The 14,835-nt window shown below is 52.2% G+C and overlaps 1 protein-coding gene across 1 annotated transcript; it reads left to right on the top strand.

The window, feature by feature from the left end:
• The first annotated feature begins 239 nt into the window (after positions 1–239).
• Positions 240–14,407, top strand: MRPS10 (mitochondrial ribosomal protein S10). The gene is made up of 7 exons (XM_004605920.2): positions 240–332; positions 6,293–6,357; positions 6,442–6,511; positions 8,538–8,674; positions 11,322–11,430; positions 13,096–13,185; positions 14,116–14,407. Exons 1-7 carry the CDS (start codon positions 285–287, stop codon positions 14,278–14,280), a joined length of 684 nt encoding a protein of 227 aa, XP_004605977.2. The 5' UTR covers positions 240–284; the 3' UTR covers positions 14,281–14,407.
• The last annotated feature ends 428 nt before the right edge of the window (positions 14,408–14,835 follow it).

The following is a 14,835-nucleotide window of genomic DNA, read 5'->3' as shown; positions in this document are numbered from 1 at the left end:
TTGTCATGCCGCCAGCAAAACAGGAAACACGAAGCGAGGCACGCCTTAAAGGGTTAAGCACCAACTGGGTTTGTTAACTCGGTACCTCTGGACCGCACCAGCCTGAGCACCAGCCAGGGCAGGCGGCGGGAGCCACAGGTGGCTCGGCGGCCCCTCCCCGCAAAGGCGGGGCAGCGCCGTCTCTATGGTTGTCGCGGGGCCGGAACACAGGCGCTTCCCCTGCACTCTATGGTCGGAGGGCGCGGCCGTGACCCGGAAGCGACCCCGGGAGGCCGGGAGGGAAGATGGCGGCGCGGACGGCGCTGCGCGCGGTGTGCCGGCGCCTCTGGCAGGTACGGGAGCGCGGCGCGGACGCTCGGCGCGGCCTGGCCGCAAGCCGCCTGGAGGCCGGGAGGCTCTCTCCGCGCTTGCCGCAGTGCTCGGCTCGCGGTGTTCAGGGACGGAGCGAGGAAGGGGCTTCTGGAGAGAATTTCAGTCGAGTTCTCGCGGGGTCGGACGTGAGCTCCCGAGGGAGGGTCGGGACGCCCGAGCGCTGGGCCCCGCCTGGCACGCGGCGGCGCGGGCGCTGCGGGGAGCCAGGCTGCGACCCCGGCCAGGTGCCCGGGACGCTGAGGCCCACGTAGTTGTCTGTGGGCGGGGCCGGGGGCGCCAGCACCACCCCCCGTGCATCCCTCCAGCCCCCCGCCCCCGGGATTGTGCGGCCTCGGCTCTGGTCCCTGGAGGACAGGCAACATTTCGACCCGTTTTCAGGCTTCCTGCCGCCCCCCCCCCCCCCCGACTCCTCTGTCACGTTGTAACCGTGGTTGAGAACCGCCGGAGAGCTTTTTAGTCGGGGGGGGGGGGGCGGGGGAGGGCTATTGGGAAACGCAGCTAAAAGTTGTGAAAATTCTTATTCCGGGGCTGGAGCGATAGCACAGCGGGTAGGGCGTTTGCCTTGCATGTGGCCGACCCGGGTTCGATTCCCAGCATCCCATATGGTTCCCTGAGCACCGCCAGGGGTAATTCCTGAGTGCAGAGCCAGGAGTAACCCCTGTGCATCGCCGGGTGTGACCCAAAAAGTAAAATAATAATATTTTGTTTAAAAATATTTTGGTGCTAATTTAGTGCATGTTAGCAAATTTACTTTGGTGGGGGGGTGGAGCACACCTGGAGGTGCTCAGGGCTACTCGGTGCTACTCCTGGCTCAGTGTTCACTGGTCACTGTTGGTGGTGGTCCTGGGGCTTGTGGGGGCCCACCATCCAACCTGGGTGGGCTGCATGCAAGGCAAGCTCCTTACCCACTGTACTCTGTCTCCTGTCCAAGAATTAACGTGTTGTGTGTGTGTGTGTGTGTGTGTGTGTGTGTGTGTGCAAAATGGCTGAATATTTAAAAAAAAAAAAAAGAGTGGCAGCACTTTAGGACTCTGCAGCTCTCTGAGGGCCTGTGCAATCCAAGACAGCGCTGTTCTCCAGACTTCTCCAGCATTGAGTCTGCTGCTACACCACACACTGCAGCTCCCTGAGAACTTCGTACACTGGTGATGTCACCAGAGTGGGAGATTTACAGATTACATTTCACGAGGACAGTTTAAATTTTCGAGATGCCCCCCCTTGAGGAAAAAGCCACTCTGCTCCAGGACCACATGCTATCACCGTTAAGAGAAGTCAGGTAGTATTAGAGGTTGGAATTTTATTTCATAATTTTTGAGAGGGGAGGCGCATCCCCTGTGGTGCTCAGGGGATTTTGTGGTGCTGGGGTTCAAACCAGAGTCGACCACACGCCCCTGTGCCTCTCAGCCCAGAGGTTGGCATCTCATTTCATTTTATTTGGGTAGAGTAGGACAAACTTGGGGTGTCCAGGGGCTGTCCCTGGCTCAGTGCTTAGGAGTAAGCCTGGCGTTGCTTGGGGACCATCTATAGGGCCGGAATTTGAAACACACGAAAAACGCCCCAGTCACCAGAGGTTGGAACGTGGGGGCTACATCTTGGGGCGACTCAGGGCTGACTCCTGGCTCTGCACTCAGGAATCACTCCTGGTGGCTCGGGAACCTTAGAGGGTGTCAGGCATTGAACCCGGGTTGGCTGCATGTAAGACAATGCCCTACCCACTGTACTGTCTCTGACCGCCCAGGTTGGAATTTTAAATTACGATACACCTAGACAAGGCCCTCCCATTTAGAAAGAAAAGACAGCTTAAGAGTCTAAGGTTCATTTGTGGCTGTAACAGCATTTCAGGCTCAACATTTTGTGGGCTTCCTGCTGGCAGCCACCTACGGTGGTGCCTGGGATCCACCCCAGGGCCCTGGTCAGCCACGTGTTTTAAAAGCGGGGGTTTATACTGGCAGCACATGACCAGGGTTCATTAGACGCGTGGACCCTGTACGCAGGATTTGGAATCATTGGCATAAATGAGAGCAGGAACTTTGTGGAGACGGCACACACCTCTTGATACCTTGTCTGAGCCTGTCTTTTACTTCCTCGAGAGGAGAATGTGAGAGTTTTGGTTTGCCCACTTGAATAAAGAGGACAAGAAAAATGAGAAGAAGCTGAGAAAAAGACCTCTTTGAGACGTGGATGGGGGGTAAAGACCAGCCAGTGCTCAAGATCACGTCGTTCTGGGCATGGAACCCCATGGAACCCCATGGAACCAAAACTCCAGCCCCAGAAAAAATTTTCACATTCCTGGGTGACCCTTTGTTGTTTTAGTTAAGCTGCACTCATGGTAAGCTACTGTCTCATTGTCAAGGTTGCAGATGTCAGGTCCCCTAGTACACAGCCCCTTTTACTACGGTGAGCAGGGGCTTGGAAATGGTGGCTCAGCAAAATCGCCTTCTGCAAAACCAGGCTCCAGGTCCCTGTGAGCCGGGAGTTTTCTCTCATCAACATTGAAACGAGAGGCCTGACAGGGCTGGGGAGATGCCTCAGGAGCCCCGCTCCCCGCACCCCGCTCCCCGCACCCCGCTCCCCGCACCCCGCACCCCGCACCCCGCGCCATAAGCTCCCCCAGCCCGCTGGCACCAGAGCCGGGAAGGGACTTCAGACTGGAGCTCCTGCTTTGCGTTGTGGGAGCAGCCATGGGGGTAGCCCCCAAACTACAAAGTCCAAGTCAGCTACAGAGTAACAGGCTGAAAGCTTTTCCGGCGGGACTCTAGTGTTGGACAGAGCCTGAAGCAGGAGATCGTGTTCCACTAGGGGGCGCCAGCGGCTGGGGTTTGGAGCGTTCCCGTTTGTGGGCTGGGAGATCAGGGGGCGTGCCCATCGATATTCGCTTGATTTAGAACTCCCTTTCCCAGCAAACCCAAAGACTCCTTGCGCTGGGAGGCCCAGGATTCGGTTCTCAGTATTGGAGACACTTGAGAAGATGATTCTTCTCGAATTCTAATTTGAGCCGTTACCAAATTTACAATAATGACTGATGAAAAATATTCAGGGAAACTGGTGTTATATTGCAGTGCATCCAATCTGAAAAATAATGGGAGAATGAATTCAAGCATTTTTCCCTTTGATGACTATATTCACAGCGTGTGTGTGCATGTGTATGAATTACCTTACTAACATACTTTTTGAGTCATAGATAAGATGGGTTAAGGTGCCGACCCAAGCACAGGTACCCCATATGTCCCCCCAAACACTGCCAGGAGTGATTCTTGAGTACAGAGCCAGGAGGAACCCCTTAATACCGCCCAAGCCAAAACAGACCGAAAGGCGCTTGCTTCACACGGCTGACCCGGGTTCAGTCCCTACCACCACATATGATCGAGCCCCACCAGGAGTGGTCCCTGGGCACTGCCGGGTGTGTTCCGAATGACCCTCCCACGAAACTGACACTCCCCCCGCCCCACCAGTGAGTACCATAACCGAGTGGGAAGCTGCCTCCCTGCCCAGCCCACAGAGACAGGGTCCCTGGCTCTCAGCCTGCCTCCTTGCCCTTGCAGCACATGGTCCCCCAAGCACTGTAGCAAGCAGCCTCCAAGCGTGGAGTCAGGGGTTGTAAACAACCCTCTAAGCATCACTGGGTGTGAGTTTACAAAGTGTGGGGGCTGCGTTCAGTGGCGAGAGCCGCCTCCCCGCCCTCCCCAGGCCTCCCCAGCAGAGGGACAAAGACAGGGGACGCCAGACTGATGGTCAGAGTGGCCCATTTAATGCCGAGCTGCTAGCATACTTACAGAACGTCTGAAGGCGTTCAGGCGTAGTACTGCACCAAGGGGTGGTTGATGATGTACAGGGGTAAAGCATTTCAGCTGAGGCGGTTCTCCTGGGGAAATTAACTCAGGGAGACGCTGTCTCCCAGGGGTATCTATGCTGCTTTTTCTCTTTCTCTTAACATCCCATATACATATTAAACAATTAAGTTCAGTTCTTATTAATACTTGCAGTTTTTTGGATAAGCACAGTAAGAGAGGTAGATTCTAAAACTTAGTTCTCTGGACTCTGAGCGCAAGCAAGACTTTTTCCGTATATCCCAGACTACGTTCTCAGGCCAGTTCAACTTGTCCTTCCCCATGGGGGTCCTGTCTCTTAAGTCGTAACAGATTGCATCAAGACCATGCATTTTGTGTTTTCTAGACCCATTTCAATGCTGGGGTAGCTTTGCCACTTGCCCTGGGTCCATCCCAGTTCCACGGCAGGACCTCCCTTTTGGGGTGTTAGGAACTACAACAACTGAAGCCTGAGTTAAGTAATTATGATGGATGCCCAGGAGTAGATATATTTCAGAGTTGGTCGACTCCCAGATATTAGAAGCATTGTATTAACAGACTTTCTGTGTTTAAGCAAAGAACATTGCTCTATAGTAAAATATGAAAAGGCTGTAGGGGAAATAGAATAATAAGTAATTCACTATAAATCCAAAATCCAGAGTTACCAGAAAGTTTTGGCTTATAAGTTACCAAGATTGACTTGGGGGAATTGTGATGATGAGAGGTGGAGCACAAAGGAAAGGCTGAAGATTTTCTCAGGGGGTTAGGGGGGCTCACAGCACAGGAGGCTGTTCACTGACACTCGGGGTCACTGTCAAACAACAGGGTCACCCCAACATTTAAAAAAAAATGAGAGATAGATTCTCTAGTGCTTTTTGTTGTCAGCTACCCCTGTTTCTCCTCTTTCTGTCTCATTGCTCTTTGTGCCGTACCCGGCCATGCTCAGGCTTACTCCTGGTTCTGTGCTCGGGATTACTCCTGGCGGGGCAGGGAGCCGCGTGCAGCAGACTCCCTACTGGCTCTGTGCACTCTGGGCCTGTTCTCTCTTTCCCTTCCAGTGAACTCTAACTGGGCATTCTTAGTTACCCCAGTGTCTTCAGTTGGAAAATAACAAAGAAAAAACTTTTTTTTCCTTATTTTTTTCTGATACGCTTTTATTTGAAGCAGCACCTACACACGTGCACACTTGCGGTACACACGTTTATATCGGACTCTGTTTTGTGACAGTGCCAAGAGCCATACCTTACACTTGAAAGGCAAGTGCTGTTCTCCACGCTACATCTTGGGTTCCCTTTTTTATTTTTTTAAATTTGTTTTTGGTCAGGGGGCTCCCAAGCAGAGCTCAGGCAATTGGGGGCCCCACTGACGAGTCTTGGGGTTCCTTAAAAAGTCCCACGGGTACATTCTGTGTGGGCCACCCCAGTGCTGACCAGCATCCCGTCCCTGTGTAGTCACTGTAGCCTGCAGTGAAACGTGATTTAAACAGCAGGATTCACAGAGTTCCCAGCACAGTTGCTTCAGGTGTTCAGTATCCTGATGCCAGCCCCACCACCAGTGTCCCCGTTTCCCACCCCCATCCCCACACCTTCTGCCTCGCAGACTAGTTAATTTACTTTATATTGATGTTACAACTTCCGTCTCTTACAACTTCCGTCTCCTAATGGTGTTTCTGCAGTCCCAGCCTGAGGATTTACTGAGCAGTTAGGTGCGAGTTGGGCCTTCTGTGTTACGGTTTTCACTCCCTGAGCTTAGCGGGCTTCTACTCAGCTTCCCCACCTGATTTTCTTGCTTCTTCTGGAATGTCAGTTTTGTGAAGTTTAGAGGCATTGCATGGCTGCATATGCGGCTGCATGCTTCAGGGGCCTTGGAGCTGGGACAACCAGCTGCTGGTGGCCCTCTGGTGTCTGTCTGAGATCATTCCTGAAGCTGGCCCGTTTCTCTGGCAGGGCAGGGCCTTGATGTGCCCCCATCCCACTAAGGCTCCCGAGATCTGGGCCACCAGGAATAACTCAACCGCTGGTGTCTCTCCAGGATCCCCTTTTAATTTTTAATGGAAACCAGCTGGCTGGTTCGGAGCTTGACCAATTCTAATCTATGTCTTTGTTGTCTTTTAGGGCTCAAGAGATTTTTCCGTGAATGGTTCTAGAAGCAGGACTACCCCAAGTGGTGGCTTTCTCCTGTAAGTATGCTCTTGAATGTGCCGCACTGGAACAGAGGACAGGCTCTCCGCCGTCTGCTGAGGCTTCTCCTTGTTTCCCCGCAGCACCAGCGTGGGGCGGGTGCAGTGGTCACACCTACACGTCGATGCTCCCAAGGACCCGACAAAGCCTGTGGTAGGTGCCCCCGAAGCTCGGCGGCAGGAGCTTTTTTAGCGGGAGACCCTTCACCGTTTCCTCTGGGCTGTTTCCCAGACAGTTTAGGAGTAAAAATGCTTCCTTCGGCCCGCCGGCCCCGGGCACGGCACCCTTGGAGCATCCCCTGGGGCGCATAGGAGTGTCCAGGTACGAAGGGAGAGTTCCGAGGGACTCGGTGCTCTACCTCAGAGAGGCACTGAAGGAGCGGGAAGAGCACTCGTCCTGGACGCAGAGGGTTGGACACTATTCGGGGAAAGGTGATTTTCTTAGCACCTTCAAGGCGTGTTTTGCCTCCCAAGGCCCTGAGGTGAGCCAGGACAGTGTGCGCCCTTGTGCAGTGCGAGGGGCACGTGAGCAGAGGGAAAACATCGCCAGGCCGGACCGGGAGGCGACTCGGCGCTGGGTGCTGACTCTCGGAGGCTGTGCCCCCACCCCAACCAAAAACTAGAAGGGAACACAAATCCCAGAGCCCCCCGAGCTGAACCGTGACCTTGTCTCCCCACAAGAGAGATGCCGGGAGTCCGTCAACCAGTTTCTGTGCTTCATTTTGTTCTTTTACTTCATTCTGTTTTCCTGACAGAGCATGTAACCCCAGGTCTCCTGCTCGCGAGCCCCACGCACCTGAGCTGTAAAGAAAAGTGCCCCCGTCAGCACAGGGCCAGGCTGTCCCCTGAGGCGGGGCGGCTAGCTGCTCCTCTCTGGCCACCTTGTGGTGCCAGATTGTCGACATTTCCCAAGCTAAACTGAAATGCGAATTGTCATGTGAACTCTGATGTTTAATACTTGCGACAGATTGGCAGTGTCTGCAACACCCTGGAAAGGCCCGTTGGGACACATCTCAGGGTCTGTCCCCCTCCCTTGTCTAACTGTACCACTTCAGGTATCAGAATGTTCAGTCTTTCCAGCAACTTGAATTGGGGTCATTGAGAAGGAAGCTCTGGCTTCCTGGTTGCTTAGTCGATCTCCTCTCGGGGACAGAGTAATTTAACCCTGAATCACTGGGTTAGTAATGGTAATGACTGGGTTAATAGATGAATGAAGTGAAGGTAATTCGCCTCCTGGAAGAAAGTCAGAACTGTCAAGCCCATTATTCCTAAGATCTTTAAGTCTGAGGGTGGAAGAGGTAGAAGTTACCTGTCTAGTCAGTGTCAAAGCATTTTAATTAGAAATGAGTAATTTTTCTTATAGGGCAGGCGGAACATATATGAATAAGACCTAATAAAAGAGAATTTATGGCAGTGTCTTACAATTCATGAGCGCTTTAATGTGTGTTTTCTTTCTCCACGTAGAAATGCTGTGGGCTCTCCCCAAGGCTTTACTCAGGCTTGTGTATGAGAAACTGAAGTGCACAGAGATGACAGGATTTCCCATTGTCTCAGCCAGTAGTAGAGTTTAATTCTCTGCCCCGGCCTTTCTGCTTTTAGAAACAGACCCCGCAGTTCTTTCCCATTGTGTATCTGGGCGTCAACAACTAATGCCTTTTCTAAGTTGCCTTGAAAAAATCCCTTTTGAGGGGTCTGGAGCGATAGCACAGCAGGTAGGGCATTTGCCTTGCACACGGCCAACCCGGGTTCAATTGCCAGCACCCCATATGGTCTCCCGAGCACCGCCAGGGGTAATTCCTGAGTGCAGAGCCAGGAGTAACCCCTGTGCATCGCCGGATGTGACCCAAAAAGAAAAAAAAATCCCTTTTAAGTGCTGGAGCGATAGTACAGTGGGGAGGGCGTTTGCCTTGCACTTGGCTGACACGGGTTTGATTCCCAGCATCCCATATGGTCCCCGAGCACCACAAGTACTTTCTGAGTGCAGAGCCAGGAGTAACCCCTGAGCTTCACTGGGTGTGATCCACAAAGGCCAAACAAACAAACAAAAAATCACTTTTGGTGCAAACTCTGGTCACGGTTCTAAACTAATCGTGGAGCATCTTAACCAGGGTAGTACAATTTTCCAGGTACAAATACCAAGCCATCTTAATGAACCTTTTCTTTCCCTTTTTAAATTGCAGATAACAGTATCTGATGAGCCAGACACGTTGTACAAATGTCTGTCAGTCTTGGTGAAAGGCCATGACAAGGCGGTGTTAGACAGTTACGAGTATTTCGCGGTGCTGGCTGCGAAAGAACTTGGGCTCTCTATTAAAGTGTAAGTATGCCACATGCTTCCTGCAGAGGGAGATGTTGTCCTGAGGACGGTTGGGGCAGACTAGCCTGAGGCCTCCCCCCACATGACCCAGAATTCTACCTTGAGTTCTTTATTGGGCCTCCGTGACAGTGTTTCTGTTTTCAGGAGGAAAACTCTTAGCTGCATTCCCATCTCCTGATTAGGTGGTAACCAGATTTGAAAATCAGAGATCTTCTAGCATTCACAACGAAATAGTCACTGTTAACATTTCTATAAAACACAATGAAAAGTCGGCTCAAGTGAAGGCTCCCTCAAAGAGACAAGGCAACTATATACTAAGGACGCTCTTCCCTAGTCTGACCTGGCCACACCGTCAGCAGGAGAAGGACACTGACCCTCTGAGCAGGCTTGAAACTCATGATGGGTGGAGCTGAGGTTTGTCAACTTAGCATCATAGGACGGTCCCATCTGCTGAAGTAGTTAAATAGGAGCATGGGGCGAGAGAGGGGAGGTGCCGAGCTCCCTCTCAGCCCCTGTAGGCTCTGCTCTGAGCACTGCGGACCATGTCCCCAATGGCCCCAGCACCAACAGGCCCTGGCAGTGCCACCCGGCCAGGCCAGTATGACCAGGAGTGGCTTCCCCCCACCCCCTGCTTACGACCACAATTGGGGAGGTTTCAAAAAACAAAAATGACTATAAACTAAATGAACACCCAGAATGATGAAAACCCTGCTTAGAAAGTGCACCGAGATGCAGAGGCCTAAGAAGACTGATGTCCTAGGAGGCGGACGAGACGAGCAAGCAGTCCGGAGAGACCCTTTGGGTTGATGTCCCCTTGCTTCAGAACCGCCTTTGGGATGCTCGCTCCCGAGAAGCTGCCCGGAGCAAGTCCTGCTGAGTAACAGCAAGGCCCAGCTCTTCGTTCAGTCCCCAACAAGCAGAAGGCCCCCTGCCCTCCCCCTGGCAGACTCTCATTCTCTGATCATCACTAGAGACTTTCCTTGTGGGGAGTTGGGGTGCGGGGGCAGTTGAGCCATACCCAGCAGTGCTCAAGAGGCTGCTCCTGGCCCGGTCAGTATTCAGGGATCACCTCTGGCTGTGATGGAGGTCCCCCTGTGCCAGGGATCAAACAGGTCTGCCACATGCAAAACGAGTGTCCCACCCGCCCTTCAAGGTAGACCTCAGCACAGCACCAGAGAGCAAACACGTGGGTGCACGTCCCAGCAGCTCAGACACTTGGTCCGTGGAGGCCTCAGGGGCCATAGCCCAAGGTATACACCTGGGCAGCTGCAGGCCAGCCTCCTTCCTGGGCGTGTGGAAGAGTGCTCCTGTTGCCGGCACCTTGTTTGTTTATTTTGGAGGATTTTTTTTTATTAGAGAATCACTGTGATGTACAGTTACAAACTTATGAACTTTTGTGTTTGCATTTCACTCATACAGTGATCATTTACCCATCCCTCCACCAGTGCCCATTCTCCTCCACCAATGTTCCCAGTATCCCTCCCACCACTCCCACCCCATCCCCCATCACCCCACCCTGCCTCTGTGGCAGGGCATTCCCTTTTGTTCTCTCTCCTTTTGGGTGTTGTAGTTTGCAGCCCCCATGTTCGGTCTATAGTCTACTTTCAGTTCGCATCTTCCAACCCGAATGGGTCCTCCCAACATCCTCTACTTGGTGTTCCCTTCTCTCTCTGAGCTGCCTTTTCCCCCAGCATGTGAGGCCAGTTTCCAAGCTGTGGGGCAGACCTCCTGGCCCTTATTTCTACTACTCTTGGGTGTCGGTCTCCTACTGTTATTTTATATTCCACAGATAGTGCGATCTTTCAATGTCTGTCTCTTTCTGACTCATTTCACTTAACATGATACTTTCCATGTTGATCCACTTATATGCAAATTTCATGACTTCATCTTTTCTAACAGCTGCATAGTATTCCATTACGTAGATGTACCACAGTTTCTTTTTTTTTTTTTTTTTTTTTTTTTTTTGCTTTTTGGGTCACACCTGGCGATGCACAGGGGTTACTCCTGGCTCTGCACTCAGGAATTACCCCTGGCCGTGCTCAGGGGACCATATGGGATGCTGGGATTTGAACCCGGGTCGGCTGCGTGCAAGGCAAACGCCCTACCCGCTGTGCTATCTCTCCAGCCCCCAGATGTACCACAGTTTCTTTAACCAGTCATCTGTTTTTGGGCACTCCATTTTCTTCCAGATTTTGGCTATGTAAACAGTGCTGCAATGAACATACAAATGCAGATGTCATTTCTACTATACCTTTTTGCCTCTCCGGGATATATTCCCAGGAAGGTATTGCTGGGTCAAATGGGAGCTTAATTTCTAATTTTTTGAGAATCGTCCATGTTGTTTTCCAAAAGGGCTGAACCAGTCAACATTCCCACCAGCAGTGAAGGACAGTCCCTTTCTGTCCACATCCACGCCAACACTGGTTGCTTTTGTTTTTTTGGATGTGGGCACCTTGTTTATTTTGATGTGAGCTTCATGACAGCAGTTGTTGTCGATGACAGTCTAGGCAAATGGAAGTCTAAATGGTAGTTAATGCCTGTAATTGTGAGCCTGACCCACCAAATTGCGGGATTGTGTTTGATATCAGTGACTCAGCTTTCTAACACCACTTAGCCTAAGTGTGTCGTTTTGCTTGTTAATTTTCAGGCATGAACCGCCAAGGAAAATAGAGAGACTCACTCTTCTCAAGTCAGTGCATATTTTCAAGAAGCACAGAGTTCAGTATGAGATGAGAACTCTTTACAGATGCTTGGAGGTGCGTTTATTTGAGACTGCCTGGCTTTAGTGCCCCTGACTGTCCTTCTCAGAGGATGGTGACTTCTCAGTCAGCTGGAGCTCTTGATGCAGGAGAGACGGGAAATGTATTTTGTGTGGATTCACACGATAGGAAAATCAGTCTTCCTTATGGGGGGAGGGGTGTGTATTTGTGGGAGCAGTACCTGGTGGTACTCAGGGATTACTCCTGGCTCTGCACTCGGGGACCACTCCAGTGGGCTCCGGGGACCAAGGGGGCTGCCGGGGACTGAGCCTGAGTTAGCAAGGCAAGTGCCCTACCCACTGTACTCTTTCTGGCTCCAAGTCCATCTTAACTAAAGCCAGCCTTTAGCAGAATTCATATTTTAACTTTTTGTTTGTTTTGGGGGTCACACACACTTGGCTGTGTTGGGAATCACTCCTGGCAGGGCTCGGGACCATATGGGATTCCTGGACTGAACCCAGGCTGGTCGCATGAAGGCAAGCACCCTTTCCACTGAACTGTATCTCCCACCGGCGCGCTCACCGGGGCCAGCATGGCCTCTGGTGAAGAAGGGCTTAACAGGGGGATCGTGATGGGGGAAGGTGCCTCCTTCCAGTGGGTGACCCTGGTTCATTCCCCGGTGCTGCATATGGTCCCCGGAGCACCACCAGAAGTGTCCCCTGAGCACAGAGCCAGGAGTAAGCCTTGTGCACCTCTGCGTGCGTCCCTAAAAACAGCGGGGAGTGGGGGTTAGTAGGGGGGCGGGAGAAGGCGGGTTTAGATAGTCGCATCCAAGAGCACTTAGCCGCTGTGTGAGCTGGGCCGCAAGTCCTTTGTGTAGATGAAAGAGGAATAGGACCCAGCACAGAATTAAATAAGATTTTGATCTAAAGCAAATAGAGTTTCATCACATGGTAAATGTCATTAAGACTTTTTTCCCTGCTGGGCTGGGGGATTGACCCAGGGCCTCACGTGCCTGGCGCATGTTCTGCCCTGTGCCACTTTCCCGGCACTGGGTGGGTCACTGGTGTGTTGCCATACGTCTACATGGGAATCCCTCAGTAAGCACCAGAGCCAGGCATGATTAGACAGGCTGCCCCTTGTGAGAGGGAAACATGAAGGGCGTCCCCTCTCGGATCCTGGCTTCGAGCCTTCCTCGGGCCAGTCTCCACCTCCTTTGATGTCCTTTGTCATTCTGTGTCACTCCTGTAGGTGTGCTCCTCAGACCCACACTTGCCACGGGGCTCCATGGGGCGCTGATTGTAAGGTGTCTGAGATGGGGCTGCTGGGGGAAGGGGGCTCAGCGTCTGACTTCTCCCGTCCCACTCAGACAGGGCTCGGCCCTGTTTTCCTTCTGTGAGTTGGAGTTCTCCGAACACAGAGGAAGAAGCGGCTCACTACTTTTTAAGGGGAAAAAAATAAGTCAATGAGTAATAATAAAACTTAGAAATTTCTGCTATAGGGGGCTGGAGCAATAGTGCAGTGGGTAGGGCATGTGGCTGACCCGGGTTCAATTCCCAGCATCCCATATGGTCCCCCGAGCAGCACCACGGGTGATTCCTGAGTGCAGAGCCAGAAGTAACCCCTGTGCATTGCCGGGTGTGACCCAGAAAGCAAAAAAATAAATAAAAGAGATTTCTGTATAGCATCCTAGCATGAACGCATTTTATTTTTGAATTCTAGTTAGAACATCTGACTGGAAGCACAGCCGATGTCTACCTGGAATATATCCAGCGAAATCTCCCTGAGGGCGTTGCGATGGAAGTGACAAAGGTACCTCTGGAGTTCTACTGCTTTGGGGGAGCTCCCCAGCATGCTTGAGGTCGCAGGGGCTGGGAAGCCTGTGAGGGCACCCCCACCCCCGCCCCCACCCCACTCGCCTCTCACATGCCTCCTCAGGAGTGTCTGGCTGAAACTCGGCCCCTGCAGGCCTGGAGGTGCAGGTCCCTGCGGTGTCTGCCGTGCCGCCGGCTTCCTTCTGGGCTTCAGAACCCCAGACAGGGGGAAGAGTTGGGGAACAAGCCAGCGCCGTGGGGATCACACACGTGATGGAACTGGAACCCGAGTTCAAGAAATGGTCTCCAAGAAAAAAAAAAAATGGTCTCCATCACTGCCACATGTGTCCTTGGGGCCACTCCCAGCCCCCGTGGCCACTGGGCCCGAGCCCTGGTCGTCAGCCAACATGGGGGTTGGCCCACCACAAAGTGTGACCCTGGTTTTTCGAGGTTAGGCCAGAGAGGGCGCTCAGCCAACTGAAGGAGGGCAGGCGTGGACCCCGAGCAAACATAATTAAGTACAGTGGTAGGGCTCCTGCCTCTCCTGTGGCCGACCTGGGTTTGATCCCCAACACGTATGATCCCTGAGCCCTCCAGGATTGATTCCTGAGCTCTGCCAGATACGGCCAAACAGCAGGCGAGAGGCAGAGGGAGCCGACTCCCGTTCCCCCTCGAACATACACCTCGCTTGCCTGTCTGTCTCTTTGCTTGTTTATTCCCACTCCAGCTGAGTCTGCATTCTCTCTTCAACATGTGTTTCCTCCTTTCTCTTCTCTCATGTCTCTTTTCTTTTCCTCCCTCTCACATCTTTCTAAGCAAGTTTCAATCAATAAAAATTACCTGTGTCATCCCCTCAAAAATACCTTGTGGCCGGAGAGTTTGATCCAGTTCACATTATGTGATAGCTTCCTGCTTGTTCTCTTTTTAGACCAAACTCGAACGGTTACCAGACCACATAAAGGAGCCGATCTGGGAAACGATGCCCACGGACAAAGAAGAACGCAAGGCCCAAAGCTCTGAAAGGAGGGCCCGAGGGTCCAGCCAAGGCGGGTCTGAGGTTCCCCAATCCAGGGAAACAGGGAATGGCACGTGAAGGAGTCTGAGGGCTGTGGAGGAAGTACTGCCCGTTCTCCTATTGTCATTGCCAACCTTGTTTCCAGCTCTAGCCAAGGTGAGCAAACCATTGGACTTTGTACCAAAGATTAAAAATTATGTCGTCATTCTTCTGTTGTTCGGTTATTGGTTTATACTGTCCCTAATTTCTATCCTTGTATTCATTGAAGTAGTCCTCACCTTTTTATTTTTTTTTTATTTTTATGTTTTTGCTTTTTGGGTCACACCCAGCGATGCTCAGGGGTTACTCCTGGCTCTGCACTCAGGAATTGCTCCTGGCAGTGCTTGGGGGACCATATGGGATGCCGGGGATCGAACCCGGGTCGGCCTTGTGCAAGGCAAACGCCCTACCTGCTGTGCTATCGATCCGGCCCAGTCCTCACCTTTTTAAAAGAAACCTTCTGTCGATGTGACTGATTTAACACTGAACAGTTCGGGTTTTTTGTTTATGCTTTACCTTAGCATAAGCTCAAAAATGCCTGTTTAGGGTTGGCGACCTTAAAGTCATATAAAATCAAGCATCGCATTCCCGAGA

Source organism: Sorex araneus, chromosome 4, assembly GCF_027595985.1.
Source record: "Sorex araneus isolate mSorAra2 chromosome 4, mSorAra2.pri, whole genome shotgun sequence".
Classification (NCBI taxonomy): Eukaryota; Metazoa; Chordata; class Mammalia; order Eulipotyphla; family Soricidae; genus Sorex; species Sorex araneus.
This window is presented reverse-complemented; position numbering and strand designations above follow the sequence as displayed.

Bases quoted from the DNA above. Each gene is read 5' to 3' on its own strand.
- MRPS10 (XM_004605920.2), top strand. From the start codon at position 285: ATGGCGGCGCGGACGGCGCTGCGCGCGGTGTGCCGGCGCCTCTGGCAG. The intron at 333-6,292 runs GTACGGGAGCGC...GTTGTCTTTTAG, and splicing joins TGTGCCGGCGCCTCTGGCAG to GGCTCAAGAGATTTTTCCGT. The intron at 11,431-13,095 runs GTGCGTTTATTT...TTTGAATTCTAG, and splicing joins CTCTTTACAGATGCTTGGAG to TTAGAACATCTGACTGGAAG.